This window comes from Nelumbo lutea, chromosome 1 (genome assembly GCF_056320005.1).
Source record: "Nelumbo lutea isolate HS-2025 chromosome 1, American lotus-T2T, whole genome shotgun sequence".
NCBI classification, from domain to species: Eukaryota; Viridiplantae; Streptophyta; class Magnoliopsida; order Proteales; family Nelumbonaceae; genus Nelumbo; species Nelumbo lutea.
In genome coordinates this window covers 161134851-161153095 of record NC_142684.1, presented here as the reverse complement: position 1 = coordinate 161153095, position 18245 = coordinate 161134851, and the positions used below count along the sequence as shown (strand labels likewise).

At 37.1% G+C, this 18245-nt stretch overlaps 1 protein-coding gene across 2 annotated transcripts in view; it reads left to right on the top strand.

Moving 5' to 3' along the window:
* LOC148878769 (serine/threonine protein phosphatase 2A regulatory subunit B''beta-like) overlaps nt 1-18245 on the top strand; it is a 44873-nt gene that overhangs the window by 18638 nt on the left and 7990 nt on the right. For both annotated transcript variants that reach the window (XR_016103831.1, XM_088959950.1), the window contains exons 8-12: nt 9166-9313; nt 11950-12059; nt 13658-13814; nt 13909-14034; nt 14151-14301. Coding sequence is in view for 1 of the 2 variants with exons in the window: in XM_088959950.1 (XP_088816076.1) it covers nt 9166-9313; nt 11950-12059; nt 13658-13814; nt 13909-14034; nt 14151-14291 (682 nt within the window). In the remaining variant the exon portion in view is untranslated. The remainder of the gene's footprint in view (nt 1-9165; nt 9314-11949; nt 12060-13657; nt 13815-13908; nt 14035-14150; nt 14302-18245) is intronic.

Below are 18245 nucleotides of genomic sequence, written 5' to 3'. Positions count from 1 at the left end.
AATGAGTTATGTGATGAGCTCTATGCAATTAAAGGATTATGGGAGGGCCCTTGGTGCTTGGGTGGGGATTTTAATGTAATTAGATTTGTAGAGGAATTAAATAACCCCCAACCTTTGTGAGTTAAAGGAATTCCCATTACTTCAAGTCATCTTTACTTGGACTAACTTCTAGGAAAGCCCAACCTGCTCAAAGCTGGATTGTTTTCTCTTTAATGCAGCGTGGGAGAATTTTTGGAGGGGTTTGGTGACAAAAGCCTTACCTAGAGCCACCTTTGATCACTGCCCTATTATGTTAGGACAGGAACGATTAGGTAGTTGGCTAGGCCTTTTAGATTTGAGAACATGTGGTTAACAAACCCGGATTTTGTAAAGAAGGTTGAGAAATGATGGAGCGAGGAATTGAGGGGTGTAAAATGGAAATGAGTGCGGTTCCACAAAAAAAACTGAAAATGTTGAGGGCCACAATAAAAGAGTGGAACGAAGATCAATTTGGGAGAATAGAGGAGCACAAGTCCAATTTACTTTCAAGCATTGAGGCTTTGGATGAGGAGGAAGCCCAAAGAACAATGAATGAATAGTAGAGGGAGTCAAGATGGAAACTAAAAAAAGAATTAGAAGAAGTGTTCTATAGAGAGAAAATTTCTTGGAAGCAAAAGTTAAGGCATAGATGGATTAAGGAAGGTGATGGAATGCCAAATATTTTCATGCTTTGGCCAATGGGAGTTGAAGAAAGAATTCTATGACCAAATTAGAAATTGATGGAGAAATTTTCTCCTCTCAAGAAGAGATAGCAAGGATTTTTGTGGATCACTTCAAGTCAAGGATGAGAGGACCTCTAAACATTAGAGTGAGGTTGGAAGGCTAGATGAGAACATTTCAGGTTGGTTGGAAAGGAGCTTTGAGAAAGAAGAAATCAAACAAGTGGTGTTCTCTATGGATAGACCAAAGGCACCAGGTCCAAATGGTTTCACCATGGTCTTTTACCAAGATTGTTGGAGAATAATAAAGGAGGATTTGGTTGAGGTTTTCAAGGAGTTTGAAGAGAGACATGTGATTAGCCCTGGAATAAATGTCACTTTCTTAGCTCTCATTCCGAAAAAGATTGATGCTAAACACCTAAAAGAGTACATGCCCATTAGTTTGGTGACGAGCATCTATAAAATCTTGGCAAATGTGCTATCCTTAAGGATCAAAGTGGTCTTATCATCTATCATTAGTCAAGCTCAATGTGCGTTCATACAAGGTAGGCAGATAACCAATCAAATCCTATTAGCAAAGGAGTGTGTGGAGGATATGAGGAAATCAGGGGGCCCAAGCTTTGCTTGCAAGTTGGACCTTGAGAAGGCATATGATATGATGGACTAGAGTTTCCTCTTGGAGATACTTAAGACTTGTTGGTTTAGGGAGAGATGGTGCTTATGGATGATTGATTGCCTCACTTCGCTTCATTACTCTGTGCTAATGAATGGAGTGGTAAAGGATTTATTTCCAACCTGCAAAGGGTTGAGACAAGGTGATCCTCTTTCTCTTTTTCTTTTTACTTTGGTGGCAGATGTGTTGAGTAGATTGATATCAAAAGTAGATAGGGAGGGGGTAATAGATGGTTGGAAGATCGGAAGGAATAATGTCTCTGTAACTCATCTCCAGTTTGCAGATGATATTATCTTTTTTTGTGAGGAAAGTGAGCCAAGAAGAGTGGGAAATCTTAAGGATCTAATATTACACTTTGAGAGAGTTCCCAATCTAAGAATCAACTTTGAAAAAAGTTGTGTAGTAGGGGTCAATTTGGCTGACAATGAAGTTGAGTCTATTGCAAACTCTTTGGACTGCTCTATTTCTTCTTGGCCCTTGACTTATTTGGGTTTACCTTTGGGTTGAAATCCTAGGGAAAGCAGATTTTGGTACCCAGTTGTTGAGAAATTTGAAAGAAAGTTGGCAGCTTGGAAAAAGAATTATATCACTATGGGAGGAAGGATAAACTTTGGTTAAGGCTATACTTGCCATTTTACCGGTCTATTATCTCTCTGTGGTTAGGATCCCCCGTAGGGAGGCTAGGAAATTAGAAAAATTGATGAGAGATTTTCTTTGTGAACCAGGGGAGGAGAAAAAGGATCACTTAGTTAATTGGGAGACAATTTATCGAAGTAAAGAGGCAGGGGGTCTAAGCTTAGGGCATTTGGTCCTAAAAGTGAAGCTTTATTGGGAAAGTGGCTATGGAGATGGCCTCTGGAAAGAGAAAGTTTGTGGCACAGGGTTGTGCTTAGTATTCATGGCTGTTTTGTCTTTGGTTGGGATGCTGGGGTATCTCATCGGGCTACCCAAACAACATCGTGGAAGGCCATGGCGTCCTTTCCAATATCTTTCAATTTGTAAGGTATGACACTTGCTCTGAAAATTTGGTTCTTTTTTGGGAAGACACTTGGGTGGGTAATCAACCTCTAAAAGACCTATTTCCTTCTCTTTATGCCCTTTCCCTTTATAAAAAGGAGGTTATCTCAGTCTTTCTTCCCCCTCCAGTTTAACCTTTATCCTTGAATTGGGACTTTGGCTTTCGTAGGGGCTTAAGGGAGGAGAAGCTTGCTTGTGTTACTGAATTTTTATCCATTCTAGAGAGTGTTTGCTTGGACCCCTCTTCTCCTGATAAAAGGGTGTGGACTCCCATCCCAAAAGGTTCTTTCACTTGTGCATCATTCTTCAAATTTCTTTGTTTGAGTATTTCTTTTGAGCCTTTCCTAGTGAAAGAAGTTTGGACAATGCCTATGCCCCCCGAAATTGCTGTTTTTTGCTGAGAAGTGTACCTTGGTAAAATTAATACTTAAGAGAACTTACAAAAGAAAAAGCCTTTCATTTGTTTATTCCCTAACTGGTGTGTACTGTGCAATTCTCATAGTGAGGATTGTTACCACTTACTGGTTTCTTGTTCCTTTGCTGCAACTCTTTGGGACTGGATGTTTGTTTTGTTTGGATTTAGGTGGAATCAACCAACAGAAGTAACATCATTATTCTCACCAACTACCTTTGCTTGCCTAACAAAACGAGGGAGAGTATGTGGAGATGTTTCAGAGCAGCCACCCTATGGACAATTTGGGAAGAAAGAAATGCTAGAATTTTCCAAGATAAAGAGAGGTCCTTTACAGAAGTGAATTTTCCAAGGAATGTATCTTTTTCATTTGATGACATTTGGAGGAATTGAGCCACAGTTGCACACACTTTGGTTAGAAAAACCAGAGCCACTACAGTTTGGGTAACTCCCCCAGAAGGATTTTTTAAACTGAATTTTGACGGAAGCAGCCAGGGTAACCCAGGACCGTTTGGCATTGGAGGAGTATTGAGGAATAAGAATGGCAACATCATATCCTTATTCTCTGGCCCAATGGGGATAGGGGACTCTACAAGAGTTGAGATATTGGCTGCAGTACAGGGAAGTTGAACCTATTGATTGAAGGGGATTCTAAGGTGATTGTGGCTGGCTGTCAAATCCAGACTCAGTTGTTTGGAGTTATAGGGGTCTCATAAAAAAAGTTAAATGTTTAACAAGACACATAACATGTAGATATCAGTGGGTGGGTAGGGAGGCAAATGCCTTGGCTGATCATCTTTTTAAACAGGGGTCTACTAGGGACCATTTATTCTGGGCAGCATTTTAATTTTATTTCTGATTTCTTGTAATGTTTAGGGGAGGCTGCATCTCGTGCCTCTCCAAGGGATTCTTGTAAAATCTTATTTCTCTTGTTTAATGAAATCATTTTCAATTAAAAAAAAACTGATACAAAATAAATCGTTTTCATACCTATTTTCTAATGGAACAACCACTGTTTCTTCACACAACAATGAACCAAAAAATGATATAAAATAAATTGATTTCACATGGTTGTGAACCAATAAGCATAAAATGAAAACAAAAAAAGAGGGGGCAGAGCCAGTTTCTTCACTCAAAACTGAGCAAGAAAATGGGGGGCAGAGCCCCTGTTTTGTAACTTAAAACTGAAGAAAAAATCTGCCCGTGAAAGAAGAACTGAAGAACTGAAATAATAGTAATAATAATAATAATAATAAGAACTGAAGAAAAAAAAGTTCTGAAATCTGGGCCTGGGCGAACTGAAAGAAGAGGAAGAGAAGACAAAACAAGGTCTGGACCGTCTGGTTCGTTCTTGCCATTCTGGTCTTCTGGAGCTGAAGACCAGAAGAAGAAGAAACTCGAGCTGAAGCTGAAGCATTCTGGTGGAGTAACTGGAGTTCCTGTTCACCCTCTCCTTCCTACAGACTTCGTTCGACGGAATGAGAAAGCCCTACAAGAAGAAGAAACAAAACCATTTTAGTGTATTAGAAGACAGTAGACAAATAAAACATTTTAATATATGACAGGTCCTATCTTATAAATGTAAGATGCATAACTGGAGTTCCTGCTCACCCTCTCCTTCCTACAGACTTCGTTCGATGGAATGAGAAAGCCCTACAAGAAGAAGAAACAAAACCATTTTAGTGTATTAGAAGACATTAGCCAAATAAAAAATTTTAATATATGACAGGTCCTATCTTATAAATGTAAGACACCCAATGATATTTCACAAAAAAATGATGGACTAATAACACTAGGCGCCCAACTGCCAAGTATTGGGGGAGTAATCAGAAATTCTGAAAGGAGAATATTAGTTTTGTTCTCTGGACCGATTGGCATGTACAACTCTCTAAAAGCTGAGTTAATGGTATTGCTACAAGGACTGAAGATAGCTAAGCAACTTGGAATGAGGCATATTGAGGTTGAAGGGGACTCTAAGGTGATAATTTCTTGGGCTAAAAACAATAGAAGTACTCCGTGGACATTCAAACAAGTGATAAGGGAAGTGGAAAAGGTTGCAAGGGAGGTAGATGCTGAATTCAAATGGGTTAGAAGGACTGCAAATGGGCTAGCTGATTGTCGTGCTAAACATGGGGCTTTAAGGCAACCTTTGTTTTGGGCTGCAATGTAAAGTGGGACAGAAATTTGTAATAGTGTGGGAGATTTAATCTCATATACAAAGCTGTAAAACCTTATTTTAACCTAATTTCAAATAAAATTCTCTTTTGCCGATAAAAAAAAACACTAGGTGCCCGATTTGAATATATGTGCCCACCTAATAATCTGGGCGGGTGTCTAATGTAAAAACCATCAGTCATCTGAGCAATGAGACATCAGGAAACCACCTAGTCACCCGCCTAGGCGTCGCCTTGACAACTATAACTATACATTTTTAGTCATTTTTTTGAAAGGTATGGTAAGCATTTTATTGATGATAGAGGAAAAAGATTACAACATCTTCCTGGTGCATCACACCAGTGAAGAAGACAGGTTACAAATTCCACACAGACCGAGAGCAAAGCATCTGGAACACATTCTGATGCTTAAACTCAGGAATTACAGATATCCAAGAGCCAAGCTTGTTCACTGTTAGCTGGATTGGGTCCTCTGAATTTCTCACTAAACAAGCCACAGGAATGGTCTTCCAAATCAGCTTCCCCTTTTTCTTCAGACCAGGCAGCTTCCAGCAGCATAATAACTCTGACAGATCCAGGCATGATGCAGTTAATAACAGCAGCTTTGAGGAAATGCTCCCAAATCTCAGCTGATATTGAGCAGTGAATGCTAAGGTGATCAATCATTTCTGGGATGAGCCCACACAGATCACATTTTAGGTCTGGAATCTGCACTCCTTGCCTATCCAAATTGACTTTGATAGGCACTTGTTTAGAACCGGCACCCAAACAAGAAAGTTTGACTTGGAGGGACTGATTGGGTTCCACACCTGTTTACTAGGAAAGCCAGTAATATTCATCTTGCAAAGCTTGATGCCAAAGATTTGACTGAAAAGCAGCCATCTGCACTCCATTTCCAACTTCCAAGTCCATTCTTCCTCCATATTTACTGAAATAATTTGCCTCTGTAAAAGCTGCAGTAGATCCAGCATCTGATCCAACTCCAAGTCAAAAAGATTTTACCTGAAAAGAGGGCAAATACATGTTTATACATACCTAGAAACACATATACATATGCACACACACACACACCCCTTACACATTTGCTGATGTGGCATGGTCTGACCTGTTCGTCCTGAATGGTCGAACCTGTGAGCTGGAGGCAAAAATAGTTCAGCCTCCGAGGTAGTGAACGGTGAACCGGTTTAGAAATGCTCCTCGTAACGAGGTAGTGAACGGTGAAACAAGAAATGCTCCTTGTAAGCTATTGGGAGAGGCTGCAGCCATTGTTTAGAAAACTAGATCGGACTGGGTGGTTGAACCATGGCAAGGGGCCCTGACTGGTTTGGTCATACCCCAATAACCGGACTTGCTTAAGACCCGCTAAAAATCGGCTAACCGGCTGGTTGAACTGGTGAACCGGTCTTGGTTTCATGAAACCGCCCGGGTCCATACATACGTGAAATTTTAAAACGTTGTTAACAAGATTTGAAATCAAGACCTCTTATTCTCACATATTACTTAATTACCACTAATCTACCTCTTTACTCATGTAATTAATGACTATTTATTATATATACTACATTATTATGCATGTATTTTAAAGAAAATGTAAGTTAAAAGGCTTATATATAGTATTCATATGACTGGTAGTATATATATGTATATGCTACATCATCATGGTTCGACCTCCAGTTTGACCTTTGACCCGTGAACCTCTCCCTTTTTTGGTTCCATGCCCGGTCCGATTCTTTGAACATTTTCTGCAGCTTGCGCCTTTCCAAGGGATGTTGTATGAGATTACAAATCTAAATCAGTTTATGAATTAATAAAATTTCACTATTACTCATAAAAAACAGTGAAATAAGAAATATAATTTACACAGAGGTGGCATTCGGGGTGGAGTGGTCAACAGAGGGTAAAACAGGGTGGAAGGGTTGTTGTGAACAAATTTTTCTAGAGGTGGACAAAGGAGGAGAGGCGAATCTTTGAAAACAGATCAAACTCTAAAGAGGTGCCTCAAAACAGACTTCAAAGGCACCTTATGTTTATGGTTATCGACAATTCAACACAGGCTGTTCGGGGGTATACCCTTTAGTAGATTTTTTGGTCAATCCCTCTTGACAGAATACTGTTTCAATAAAATATTGTATTTTATTATTAATTGCATGGCTTGCTTATTATCAATATATATATATATATATATATATATATTATTACGAAATGTGGATGTGTGGATGCATTTAGCGTTGAGAAAATGGTATCCCCACATGTGGGTTTTAAAGTGAGCGTGCGAGGAAAATCTTGATTTTGCGTGTGGCTCCCCTTCCTACGTGTGAGAAGTCCACCATTCAGCTTCTTAAACAGGATTATATGCTTTGCACTGAGTCCCTCCTTTTTTCTCTTATAAGTTATAACCCATCTCTCTCTCTCTCTCTCTCTCTCTCTCTCGTGTAGAGCTAGTTGGGTCTGGGTCGGGGCTAGTTGGAATTGGAATTGACCTGACATGAAATACTGAGGACCTGAACCCGATAGGGTCTGTAATTTATAGACCTAGAATGGAATCGATCGGTTCTCAAGACAATCGGATCTGACATGACAGACATGATTATAAAAATAAATAAATAAATAAATAAATGTGTAATATATATATATATATTAAATATTATATATATTATCTATATAGCTTGGGTCGGGTCTGAATCAGTTCGTGGCTGGACTGGGAACTGATAATAATTGCGACACTATATCAGGAGTTGGAACTGACCCGTTGGTTCCAGTTCTTGGAACTACAACCGGCCCAATCGGTTCAGGTCCATCGGGTCCGTTGGGTTGGATCCAGTCCATTGACAGCCCTACTTGTGTGCTGAGACAACATGTGTAAAGAGATCATATTATATCATCTTATTTATAGGGTTGAAACCGGATCGGGTTCAGATCGAATTCAGCAAAATCCGAACCTCGATCTGATTATTAAAAATATACAATAATTTACCTTTTGCAAGCCCCTACAATGCAGGGCCCCTCTGCTTGTATGTAATAATAACCATGTTCACATACAGAGTAATATTATTGGACTCAATCTTAATTCTTAAATGGACTGGATTAGGGTAGATCCAAATTTGATCTAATTACAAATGGATTTGATTTTTGAGATTCAAATCTAGTTGAGCCGGACTGGATTTTGAGCTCAGATTTTGATAACTGGATAACGTGACTTACTTATATGTCATTAGCACAATGCTTACTTTGTTGCTAATGAAAGAGGGTAGGTGGGTGGGGGAGTGCCAGCCCCATCTTCGGTATGCAAATCATTGCTTGGATATTATCTGGTGTCATGCAGTATAGCAATTTTTATGGTCCCCTAAATATCATGTCATATCTCTTGAATAACAATATGTTCTTCAGGAAATACAAGCAAATATGAGTCAATACCTCAAACCATACAAGCAAATATGAGTCAATACTAATGTATGCCATCTAATAGGTTGATTAGGTTCTTAAAGGTGAAACTTATTTATTTTCCATGGAAAGCTATTTTCCTTTCCAGAGTTGATTTGTAGAAACCTACTATAGGACATTTGTTTTGCATTTTGTTTGAAGGCTCAGTCAAAATAACCTCCATCAATATAGAAAAATGTATATTCACTGTTCCAGGTTTAGTGTCCCCAATGTAAGTGCTAAACAATGTTTTAAAAGGAGTACACCTCATGAGGCATATGCCTCCTTAGTACTTTATATGTACACCTTGTATATTTTCCCTTTAAAATAGCTTTTTAATAGTGACAAAATTATAAACATTAACATGCTCCTTATTGTATATTTGCAAAACACAATTTCACATTAAGCTTTATGGATGTATGGATGTATCTTTATGGATGTATCTTTTTGAAAATTTGAATTTGACAATTTCACATTAAGCTTTATGGATGTATCTTTTTTAAATATCATTTTTTTTTCTTTATTTCAATGTGATGTTTTTTAATAAAAATTACAGCTATCACTTTTCTAGTTTTTCCTATTTTTTTTTGTGGGAAATTTCATAACTTTTATATTTGTTTGTTATATTTTTAATTATTTTTTAATTAAAAATATGTGCTCAGGAGATTTATGCCTCATGCCTTGGGATAGTGAAGCACCTTGCATCACATCTCTGTGTTTGAAGATGTTAGTGCTACATGAATCTAAATCCGTTACTTTTTTCATCTGTAGATACTTCTCTTATGAACACTTCTATGTTATATACTGCAAGTTTTGGGAGCTGGATACGGATCATGATTTCTTAATTGATAAGGAGAACCTTATCAGATATGGTAACCATGCTCTCACATACAGGATCGTTGACAGAATCTTTTCACAGGTTTGTTCTCCCAACCAATTTTCCGAAAATCGTAATTGTATTGTAAATCATAGAGAAAGTTTTGTTTTCTTGAAACTGTATGGTAAAGTATTTCAATAAGATAAAAAGACAAAATACAATGAAGCCTCTGTACAATGGGAAACTGAACAGAGGATATACAGTTCTGCTCATTACAGCCCCATGCCCAAAACAAACTATCCATTCCTTACAAATAGGAAATCAAAAGCAAAAAAAGAGCCAGAATATCTATTTCTAAATAAAGGGTGAACTGCCAACCATGAATGAGCCATCCCCAGTATTTTCCTTAAGATTGCTTCCTTTGGAGTGATTCCCTTCAAACAATCTCCTGTTTCTTTCTCACCCCACAGCCCAGAAAACTGCTGAGGGGAGTATGCTCTATGCTAGTTTGCTACCTTTCTGGCCCTACTTAAACCTTCTAGACACCATGCCTCTATGAATCCCTTCACATTGGCTGGGGAACACAGCTTTACACCAAACAGACCTACCATTCTTAACCAGATCCATTGCGTAAACTCACAGTGAATCAGCAAATGGCTAGGCGACTCCACATTTCCATTGCATAAAGGACAAGCCAAATCTGCCACCTCTAAGCCTCTTCTGACTAGATTCTGTTTTGTTAGGATCTTGTCCAGCACTGCTGACCATACAAAGAAAGCCAGTTTAGTTCTGTAACTAGTTTTAAAGGAAAGGTCACATCTCATGCCTTTTCCATGGGTTGCATGTAACTCTTATTTGCTGGTTTAATAAAATCCTCTCATTTATCTAAAAAAAAAGGTACATCTTTGATCCGAATCTTGTCACTTGGAAAAGAAGTGGTATCCTCCCTTGCTACATAATTGAAAAATGATTTTACAGAAAAGCTACCCGATTTCTCAAACATCCAATTTCTTTTGTCTTCCCCTATACCAGTCGTCTCTGAGTCATATAGAATCTGAAGCAAGCTGATCTGAGAAGGAACCTTCCAATCGTTTAAATTCCTCCTGAATGGGGGTTCCACATGCAATATTCACTCTGTCTTACCAAATAATCAGCTACAGTTGCATTCTTATTTGTAGCTATTTCAAATAGATCAGGAAATATGGACATCAAAGGACCTTCACACAAGTGATCCTTCCAAAAGAGATCTCTCCGGCCATTTCTCACTTTATATTTTATGCCCTTCAAAAATTGAGGCTGTATATTCTGAATTGCCTTTCAGTTTGAACATCCATAGGCTGATCTGACCTCTTCTATTTCCCACTCTCTGCTACTAGACCCATATTTGGCTACAATTAACCTTCTCCACAGGCTATCTGACTGCTCACCAAATCTCAATAACCATTTTCGAAGCAATGCAGTGTTTACATCTTTCACTGATCTGATCCCTAGACCCCCATTAGCTTTAGTGCAGCAAATTTTCTTCCTGTTTACAAAGTGACATTTTGATTCTTCCTTCCGTCCCCTCCACAAAAAGTCCCTCATCTTTTTTTTTCCCAAAGCTGCAGCCCACTTTGCTGGAATTGGGAATAGAGATAGAACACAGGGAGGGAGGACAACACTCTTTTAATTAAAGTGACTTTGTCCTCTTTCGACAAGTATTTGGTCCTCCACAATGTTAAATTTTTGTCCACCTTCTCCAAGATGGGCTCCCAAATGGATTTGGATTTACAGTTTTCCCCCAAAGGCATGCCCAAATATTTAGACGGGAGTTTACCAACTTTACAACCCAATCATCTGCCCACTCTTTCAAATTTGCCACCTCCTCAACAGCCATTATATCACTCTTCAGGATGTTAATATGCAAACCTGTTTCCACCTCCAACCATCTCAAGATTGCCTTCACGTTCCAAATTTGATCCCAAGCTGCATCACAGAAGAAAAGGGTGTCATCTGCAAATTGCAGTAGTGTTGTCTCCACTTCTCCACTGCCTACTTTAAATCCATCTAACAGTCTTCCCATCCGAGCTCTCTCTACTTTAAATCGTAGAGAAAGTTGAATTGAATCAAATCGTTAATCATATAGTAAATTAGTAAATTGTAAGATTATATCTATATTTTTGAAACTTGTTAAAAAAATTAAATATAGATATACTAAAAGGCTAAATATATAAAGAAAAGTGATTTTGCCCTATTTTTAATCAATTTCCATCATATATGTACCTAAAACAATAGAATTTACCACTTGTACAATGGAAGCCTAAGACGATACTATCAAGTTTGACTTGAAAGTCAAATAATTCACATACAATAGCTCTGTAACCCATATATGGTGGAAAATAAACAAATAAACTCAATTATGGTCTTAGGCACCATGGATATATCATTTTCTAGTAAGGGATTTAAAACAAGTATCCCTTGAGAAAATTAAATGTAAACAATAACAGTGACAAAGTAGAGGGCTAGTTTTAATTGAATTTATTTGAACCGCAGTTAATTGTAAGAATTGTATAAGTTATAGGGTTTATGAATCAAATCATGGGATTCAAACAAAAATCGTAAGAATTTTTTTTTTTCAAAAAAGGATTCAGACAGAAGATTCAAATTTGAATTGTATTATAAAACAAAAGAGAATTTTGTCATTGAAAGAAAAATGGTACATATATGTTGTTGATTTTTATGCTTTAATCTTCTTACAGGTTCCAAGAAAGTTTACTAGCAAGTTTGAAGGGAAGATGGGTTATGAAGATTTTGTGTACTTTATGCTGTCAGAGGAGGATAAATCATCTGAACCAAGCCTTGAGTATTGGTATATCTGCACCCCTTTATTTTTTAGCATAAAATATACTGGCAATAATGTCATCACCTGTTGTAGATTCTTGAAAACGAGGAAATTGAAAAAACCAAATCAGTCTTGGAAAAATATTCAGAATTAGCAAATTGAATGGCATGCTACTCTTAAAAGTTTCTCTTCTCATTCCAAGGGAAATTCTTCTAAATGGGAATGATGGACTGGCAGTACTGCAATAGACATAAGGTTCTTCATATAGCTGGCACCATAAGAGATGTGATTTTTTTTTTTTTTTATGAATACCATAAGAAATGTGATTACCACTGTAATTCTTCCACTGTTAGGAATTACGGTTGATTCTTACCAAACTTGAGGGAAGAATTTGAATAATGGCATTTTTTAAACCATCTCTTGTATGGTGAAAAGCATTTCAGAGCTTTGGGCTGTTTGGTAACTACTGATATAGGTGTTGAAACTGAAAGTGGAATTCTGAAAAGATTCCAAGCTTAGTAATGGATTAACCTCAGAGTCATTACTGGTATATGATAAAACTTTTGGGGGTAAAATAATCAACCCAATGTCTGTACTTCATCATTTGATTGAATGCACAATGGTTCTTTGGTGCCTCATACTGAAGCAATTTCATGGCTGTACCTTGGTGCATTTTGGGATCTATGAGGGGGAGATATGTGTCAATGCTGATTTTAATGATTAATGTTTTTGGCTCTTTGTTCATTTTTCTCTCAGTAGTGACCTAGCTTAAAGGTTTCTACTCATTTAAGAGTGGATCATGAAACATCAAAATGGAGCAGACAGTGATTCACAACATATTTAAATAAAATCTTAACAATAGACCACCTAATATATTTCTAGGGTTGGGATTTAGGAAAATGCATGTGTGCTGGACCGAAGTGTTTGGAGACTGTCCCAGTTTATTGATTCGTGATACATTTTAATTCATGGTATGGAGTAATCAAATTGTTTGGAGGTCAATTGGTGTTTCTGGGATCTTTTGCTCATGTGATTGATTCATGTCCTGTGAAATGGTTCAACAAGCAAGGTAAACTTTGGAACCTTACTCCATTTTCCATATGCTGGTGTTCATGGAGAGAGGTATAACAGAACTTTTGAATATAAGAGATGTGAAGGAAATTCTGTCATTGTAAAGGTGGAGTGCATCATTTATCTTTCAGGTGTCTATGTTTGCAGCCTTTGGAAAATGAAGTTTTTCTGATATTGCAATTGCCAAGTCAATATTATTTTTTGTTCTTTGTGAGGGTAATTTTGTAGTCTAAATATCAAATGGCCAGAGCTAGTTTACATATGACTTTATATGGGCATTGCCATTCAGTACTTCTTGATACTTGTGTAATAAAAATCTGATTTATCTGTCAAAAAAAAAGAAGACAAAAATATGCATGCTGGTTGTGCCCCTTGGGTGGTGGTGTTGTTGGCAGTGCTTTTCAATTTTATCAATGCTGATTCTCATCAAGGGATGAAAAGATTATTCATCCATTGCAATTTTTTCTGGAGTTTTTTTTTAAAACTCCTCCTGTATACGGTTTTATTTGTCAGTATGCTGTGCATCATCTGTCTTGTCAAAATCTACTTTTCAGGTTCAAGTGTATAGATTTGGATGGAAATGGAATTCTTACGCCCAATGAAATGCAGTTCTTTTATGAAGAGCAGTTGCATAGAATGGAGTGCATGGCTCAAGAGCCAGTGCTCTTTGAGGACATTTTATGCCAGATGGTTGACATGGTTGGACCAGAGGTCACACCTTGCCTTTTGCTGAATCTTTTGGATCTTTCTTGTATTTTAGCAACAGGTGGTTGCAGTATTTGTAACAGTTCAATTTTTCTTGCAGAACGAGTCCTATTTCACACTACGTGACTTAAAAGGATGCAAACTATCTGGAAATGTCTTCAATATCCTTTTTAATCTTAATAAGTTCATGGCTTTTGAAACACGTGATCCATTTCTCATTCGTCAGGTATGTGCAGTGTTTCTGCCTAATTGCGATCTACATACTAATGAGAAGATGTGGTGAGTGGTGAACCACATTGATGTTTGCATTCATGAGTTTTATTGCTGCTATGCTGTGCACAGGAACGTGAAGATCCAACTTTGACAGAGTGGGATCGCTTTGCACACAGAGAATATATTAGGCTTTCCATGGAAGAAGATGGTGAAGATGCCTCCAATGGCAGTGCAGAAGTTTGGGACGAATCACTTGAGGCTCCTTTTTGAGTTCAAATCAGTAAGTGGAATTTCCTAACCATTTCTTCTTGGTTGTCACTGGTCATGGTTATTTTATTTGTATCCATGCTACCTATCTGCAAGTGGGGTGTATGTTACTAAATTGTTATTCTATTTGTATCCATGCTACCTATCTGCGAGTGGGGTGCATTCTTTTCTGTGTTAATGTTTAAATTTTTATATTGATTGTTCCTTATAAAATGAATAATATGAATAAACACTCGTAGTGATTTAACTATCAAAGTTGGGGTACTTGTGATTGGAAGGGTTATAGTGTCTTTCTACAACATGTAGCTGAAGCCACAGAAATACAGCCACCTAGAATGCTCATATTGCTTCATAATTGAAACAACTAGGACAATCACGCTAGCTACCTGAAGTAATGCAGCTAACATAAATAAAAGAACTTTGTTATGATCCACATATTTTTGCTTTGACTAATTCACTTCCACTCACTGTGCATGTTTTATATATTTTGCTTGTGTATTTTAACTTGAGCTAATAGGTTTTTTTAAAACATTTGTTTTTTTTTTTTAATTCAGGTTCGCATTTTTTATGTATTGCTTTTTGTTTTTTTCTATTTTTTGATTTTTTTTTCCGAAAATTGGACCTTGCTTCGAAAAGGCACATACCTGAAGTAATGCAGCTAACATAAATAAAAAAACTTTGTTATGATCCACATATTTTTGCTTTGACTAATTCACTTCCACTCACTGTGCATGTTTTATATATTTTGCTTATGTATTTTAACCTGAGCTAATAGTTTTTTTTTAAACATTTGTTTTTTTTTTTAAATTCAGGTTTGCATTTTTTATGTATTGCTTTTTTTTTCCTATTTTTTGATTTTTTTTTCCAAAAATGGACCTTGCTTCGAAAAGGCACATGCCTTGTATCTCAGGCACTAGAACTATTGACATCCTTAGCTGGATCAGTTGTGGTCTGATATTAGATTCTGGTTTGGTTACTAATTTCTCCTGAATTTGAATCTTGAAGTCTTTGGTCATATTGTCTATGGTAATAGGTTTGTTTATTATCAAATGAAAGTAAGTACAGTCCTTACTGATAAAAAATGAAAGCAAGTACAGGTACTAAACTTGTGTTAAGATATATTTGCTGTCCAATGTTTTTTTTAGAGTTTCCTAAGCCATACTTTCTGTAATTAGTTATGTGATGATTGAGAAACATAATGGAGTGCTACTTTACTTGATTGGTTGTGACATTTCAACTGTGAAAACATGTGGTGTGACTTTAATTGGAACAACTGGTGTGGATTTGGCTTCACTTTTCTCTTGCCCTTGGTCATGTAGGCAGCATATCATAAACTGACTAGTATGTTGAGGGCCAAACTGACTGCATCATCAACTAGTTGTTCAATATCTATGATGTAGTCACCTTGGATGACTGATTTTTCACTAAATAGTGAATATTGTTATTAATAAAGGTAATACAAGAGACCTCTCCAATGCTGCAGCATCTCATAAAATCTGATGGCATTGGTCTTCCATTCTTGAGTTCAGTGACTTTTTCTTTGGGTTTAGAGATCATCTGGGGCTTGTATTGTGCTAGTATGGAGTTGCCATCAACAAGGGGATCCCATCAGATGGTTAAGCTCTTCAAAAGGATATTATTCCCGGCCTCAGCATTATCCAACCTAGCCTTTTTGTTTGCAAAGCGTTTTGTATCATATCCTTTATTTCCTAATTTAATTCTTATTAACTAATATATGAGATAGCATTAAATGCATTTTTTTGGGTGAAGACTAGTCAGCATCTAGCCATTGACTACTTGCTGCATGCGTGTGTGGGGTGGGGATGGGGGGATAAAAGAACCAGTCATTGCCTCACCAAATTGGCAGCACTCATACAAAGGTAGAAACTCCTAATCTTTTCATGCTTGTTTCACTTCAGAGCTGGTATGTTAGATTTGGAAAGGATCAAGTGCAGGATTTGTAGACAAGGAGAAAAAAACTTTGAACATAGTGTGCAACCAAAGTTTGTTTTCATGTTTTGTTATGAAAAAAAATTTCAGGGAGTTGGATTCAATGAGTGAGGTCTATAGATAATGTAATGGGATTGTAAGGCATTTATCTTGTAAGAGTAAATTGAACAGTGTTTCTGATTTGATTAAAATCCTGGATGAGGTGGTAGTAGATCCCTTAGGAGGGATAGTAGGATTTGGACCCCTTCTCCCTCGGCTGTCTTTTCTTGTTCCTCCTTCAGAGAGTTGGTTCAATCCTCATATGTTATTGGGCAACCTTTCCTAGTCTTGGAAATTTGGGGTAAACCAATTCCTCCCAGAATAGATGCTTTTTGTTGGAAAGCTTTCTTAGAAAAGTTTAACACTTCGATTTATTTAAAAGAAAAAGGCCTAATTGGTGCTTGTCCCCACACTGGTGCATCCTATGTAAGGATAATGCTGAGAGCTGCTATCACTTAGTGATATCCTGTCCTCTTGTTTCAAAGATCTGGAGTTGGTTTCTCTCTCTATTTGGTTGTAGGTGGACCTAGGGGTGCTCACGGTACCGGACTGTGGGTCTATTTTCCAAACTGAACGGCTAGTACCGGTTTTTGGGAAACCAGTAATCGAACCCGAACCCAAACCGGTTGGTTAACCGGTTGATCGGTTTGGTTAACCGCTGGTTGGGTTCATTTTTTTTTGGGTTTTTATAACATATATATATATATTCATTTATAATATATAGATAATATAAAATATATAGTATACATAAACAAATATAGTATGTTATAAATATATGTAAACCGGTTGGTTTGGTTAGTCGACGATATACATATATTTATAAATATATTATATATGTTTATGTATATTATATATTATACATATATTTATATGTTATAAATATATGAGTCCACATATATTTATATATTATATACAATAAAAAACCAGTTGTGGACTCATCAGTTAGGTTCGGTTTTTCAGTTTTTCATGATCACCCCTAGGTGGACATCCCCTCCAAATGTGCAGAGCTTGTTTAATTCTACTCAGTTAGAGGGTCAAAGAGGAGAGGTAAAATTATGTGGAGATGTGTAAGAGCAGCTATCTGTTGGATAGTTTAGGAGGAAAGAAATCAAAGAACTTTCTATGAAAAAGAAAGAAATAAGGATGCCATTATTGAAACAATAACTGTGAGGGTGGCTTCATTGGGTTAAGACTATGAAGCTATTTGAAGATTTTTCACCAGGAGATATTTTAAGAATTGGATAGCCTGTTCAGCTCCTAGTAATTCCTAATCCATTTTGGTCTCCTCCGGTTGTGGGGTTTACCAAATTGAATTTTGACGGTAGCAGTGAAGGAAACCCTGGCCCTTCGGGTGTAGGAGAATTCGGGGATGAGGAAGGACAAATTATTGCTTTGTATTCTAGTCTTATTGGAAGTGGGGATTCGGGGCTGGTTATTAGTTGGCTGCAGAAGGAAGAGATCAGGTTTTGGAATTTCTTAAATGAGACAAAGAAGTGTAAACAGCTATCCCAGGACATGGGAATTAAGTTTTAGTGGATTAAGAGTGCCAATTCTTTTGTGGACTCACTTGCCAAACAATGGGTGGTGGAAGAGTCAATCTTTTTTGGGTAATGTTATACTATGGAGTAACCTAAGACTAAGTGAGGGTTAAGAGGTTTTACCTGTCCCTCTTTTTTATTGTACTTTATCCCTTTTTTATTAATAAAAGTTTATGTTAATTATAAAAAAGCCTCTTGTCTATTGTTTTTACCTTCCTATTATTTTTTTTTCCGATAAATGAATAGTTAATTATAATATAAAGATTCAAGCTAGTACAAACAAGAAACAACCCATGGAAGGGCATGTGTTGCAACTTCTCCCAAAAACATGGTTAAGCATGATACAGAATATAATTAGAGGTGTAAATGGATTGAATTCAAGGCAAATCGGTCAATATTCGAATTTGAATTTGATTGGGAAATTAGATAT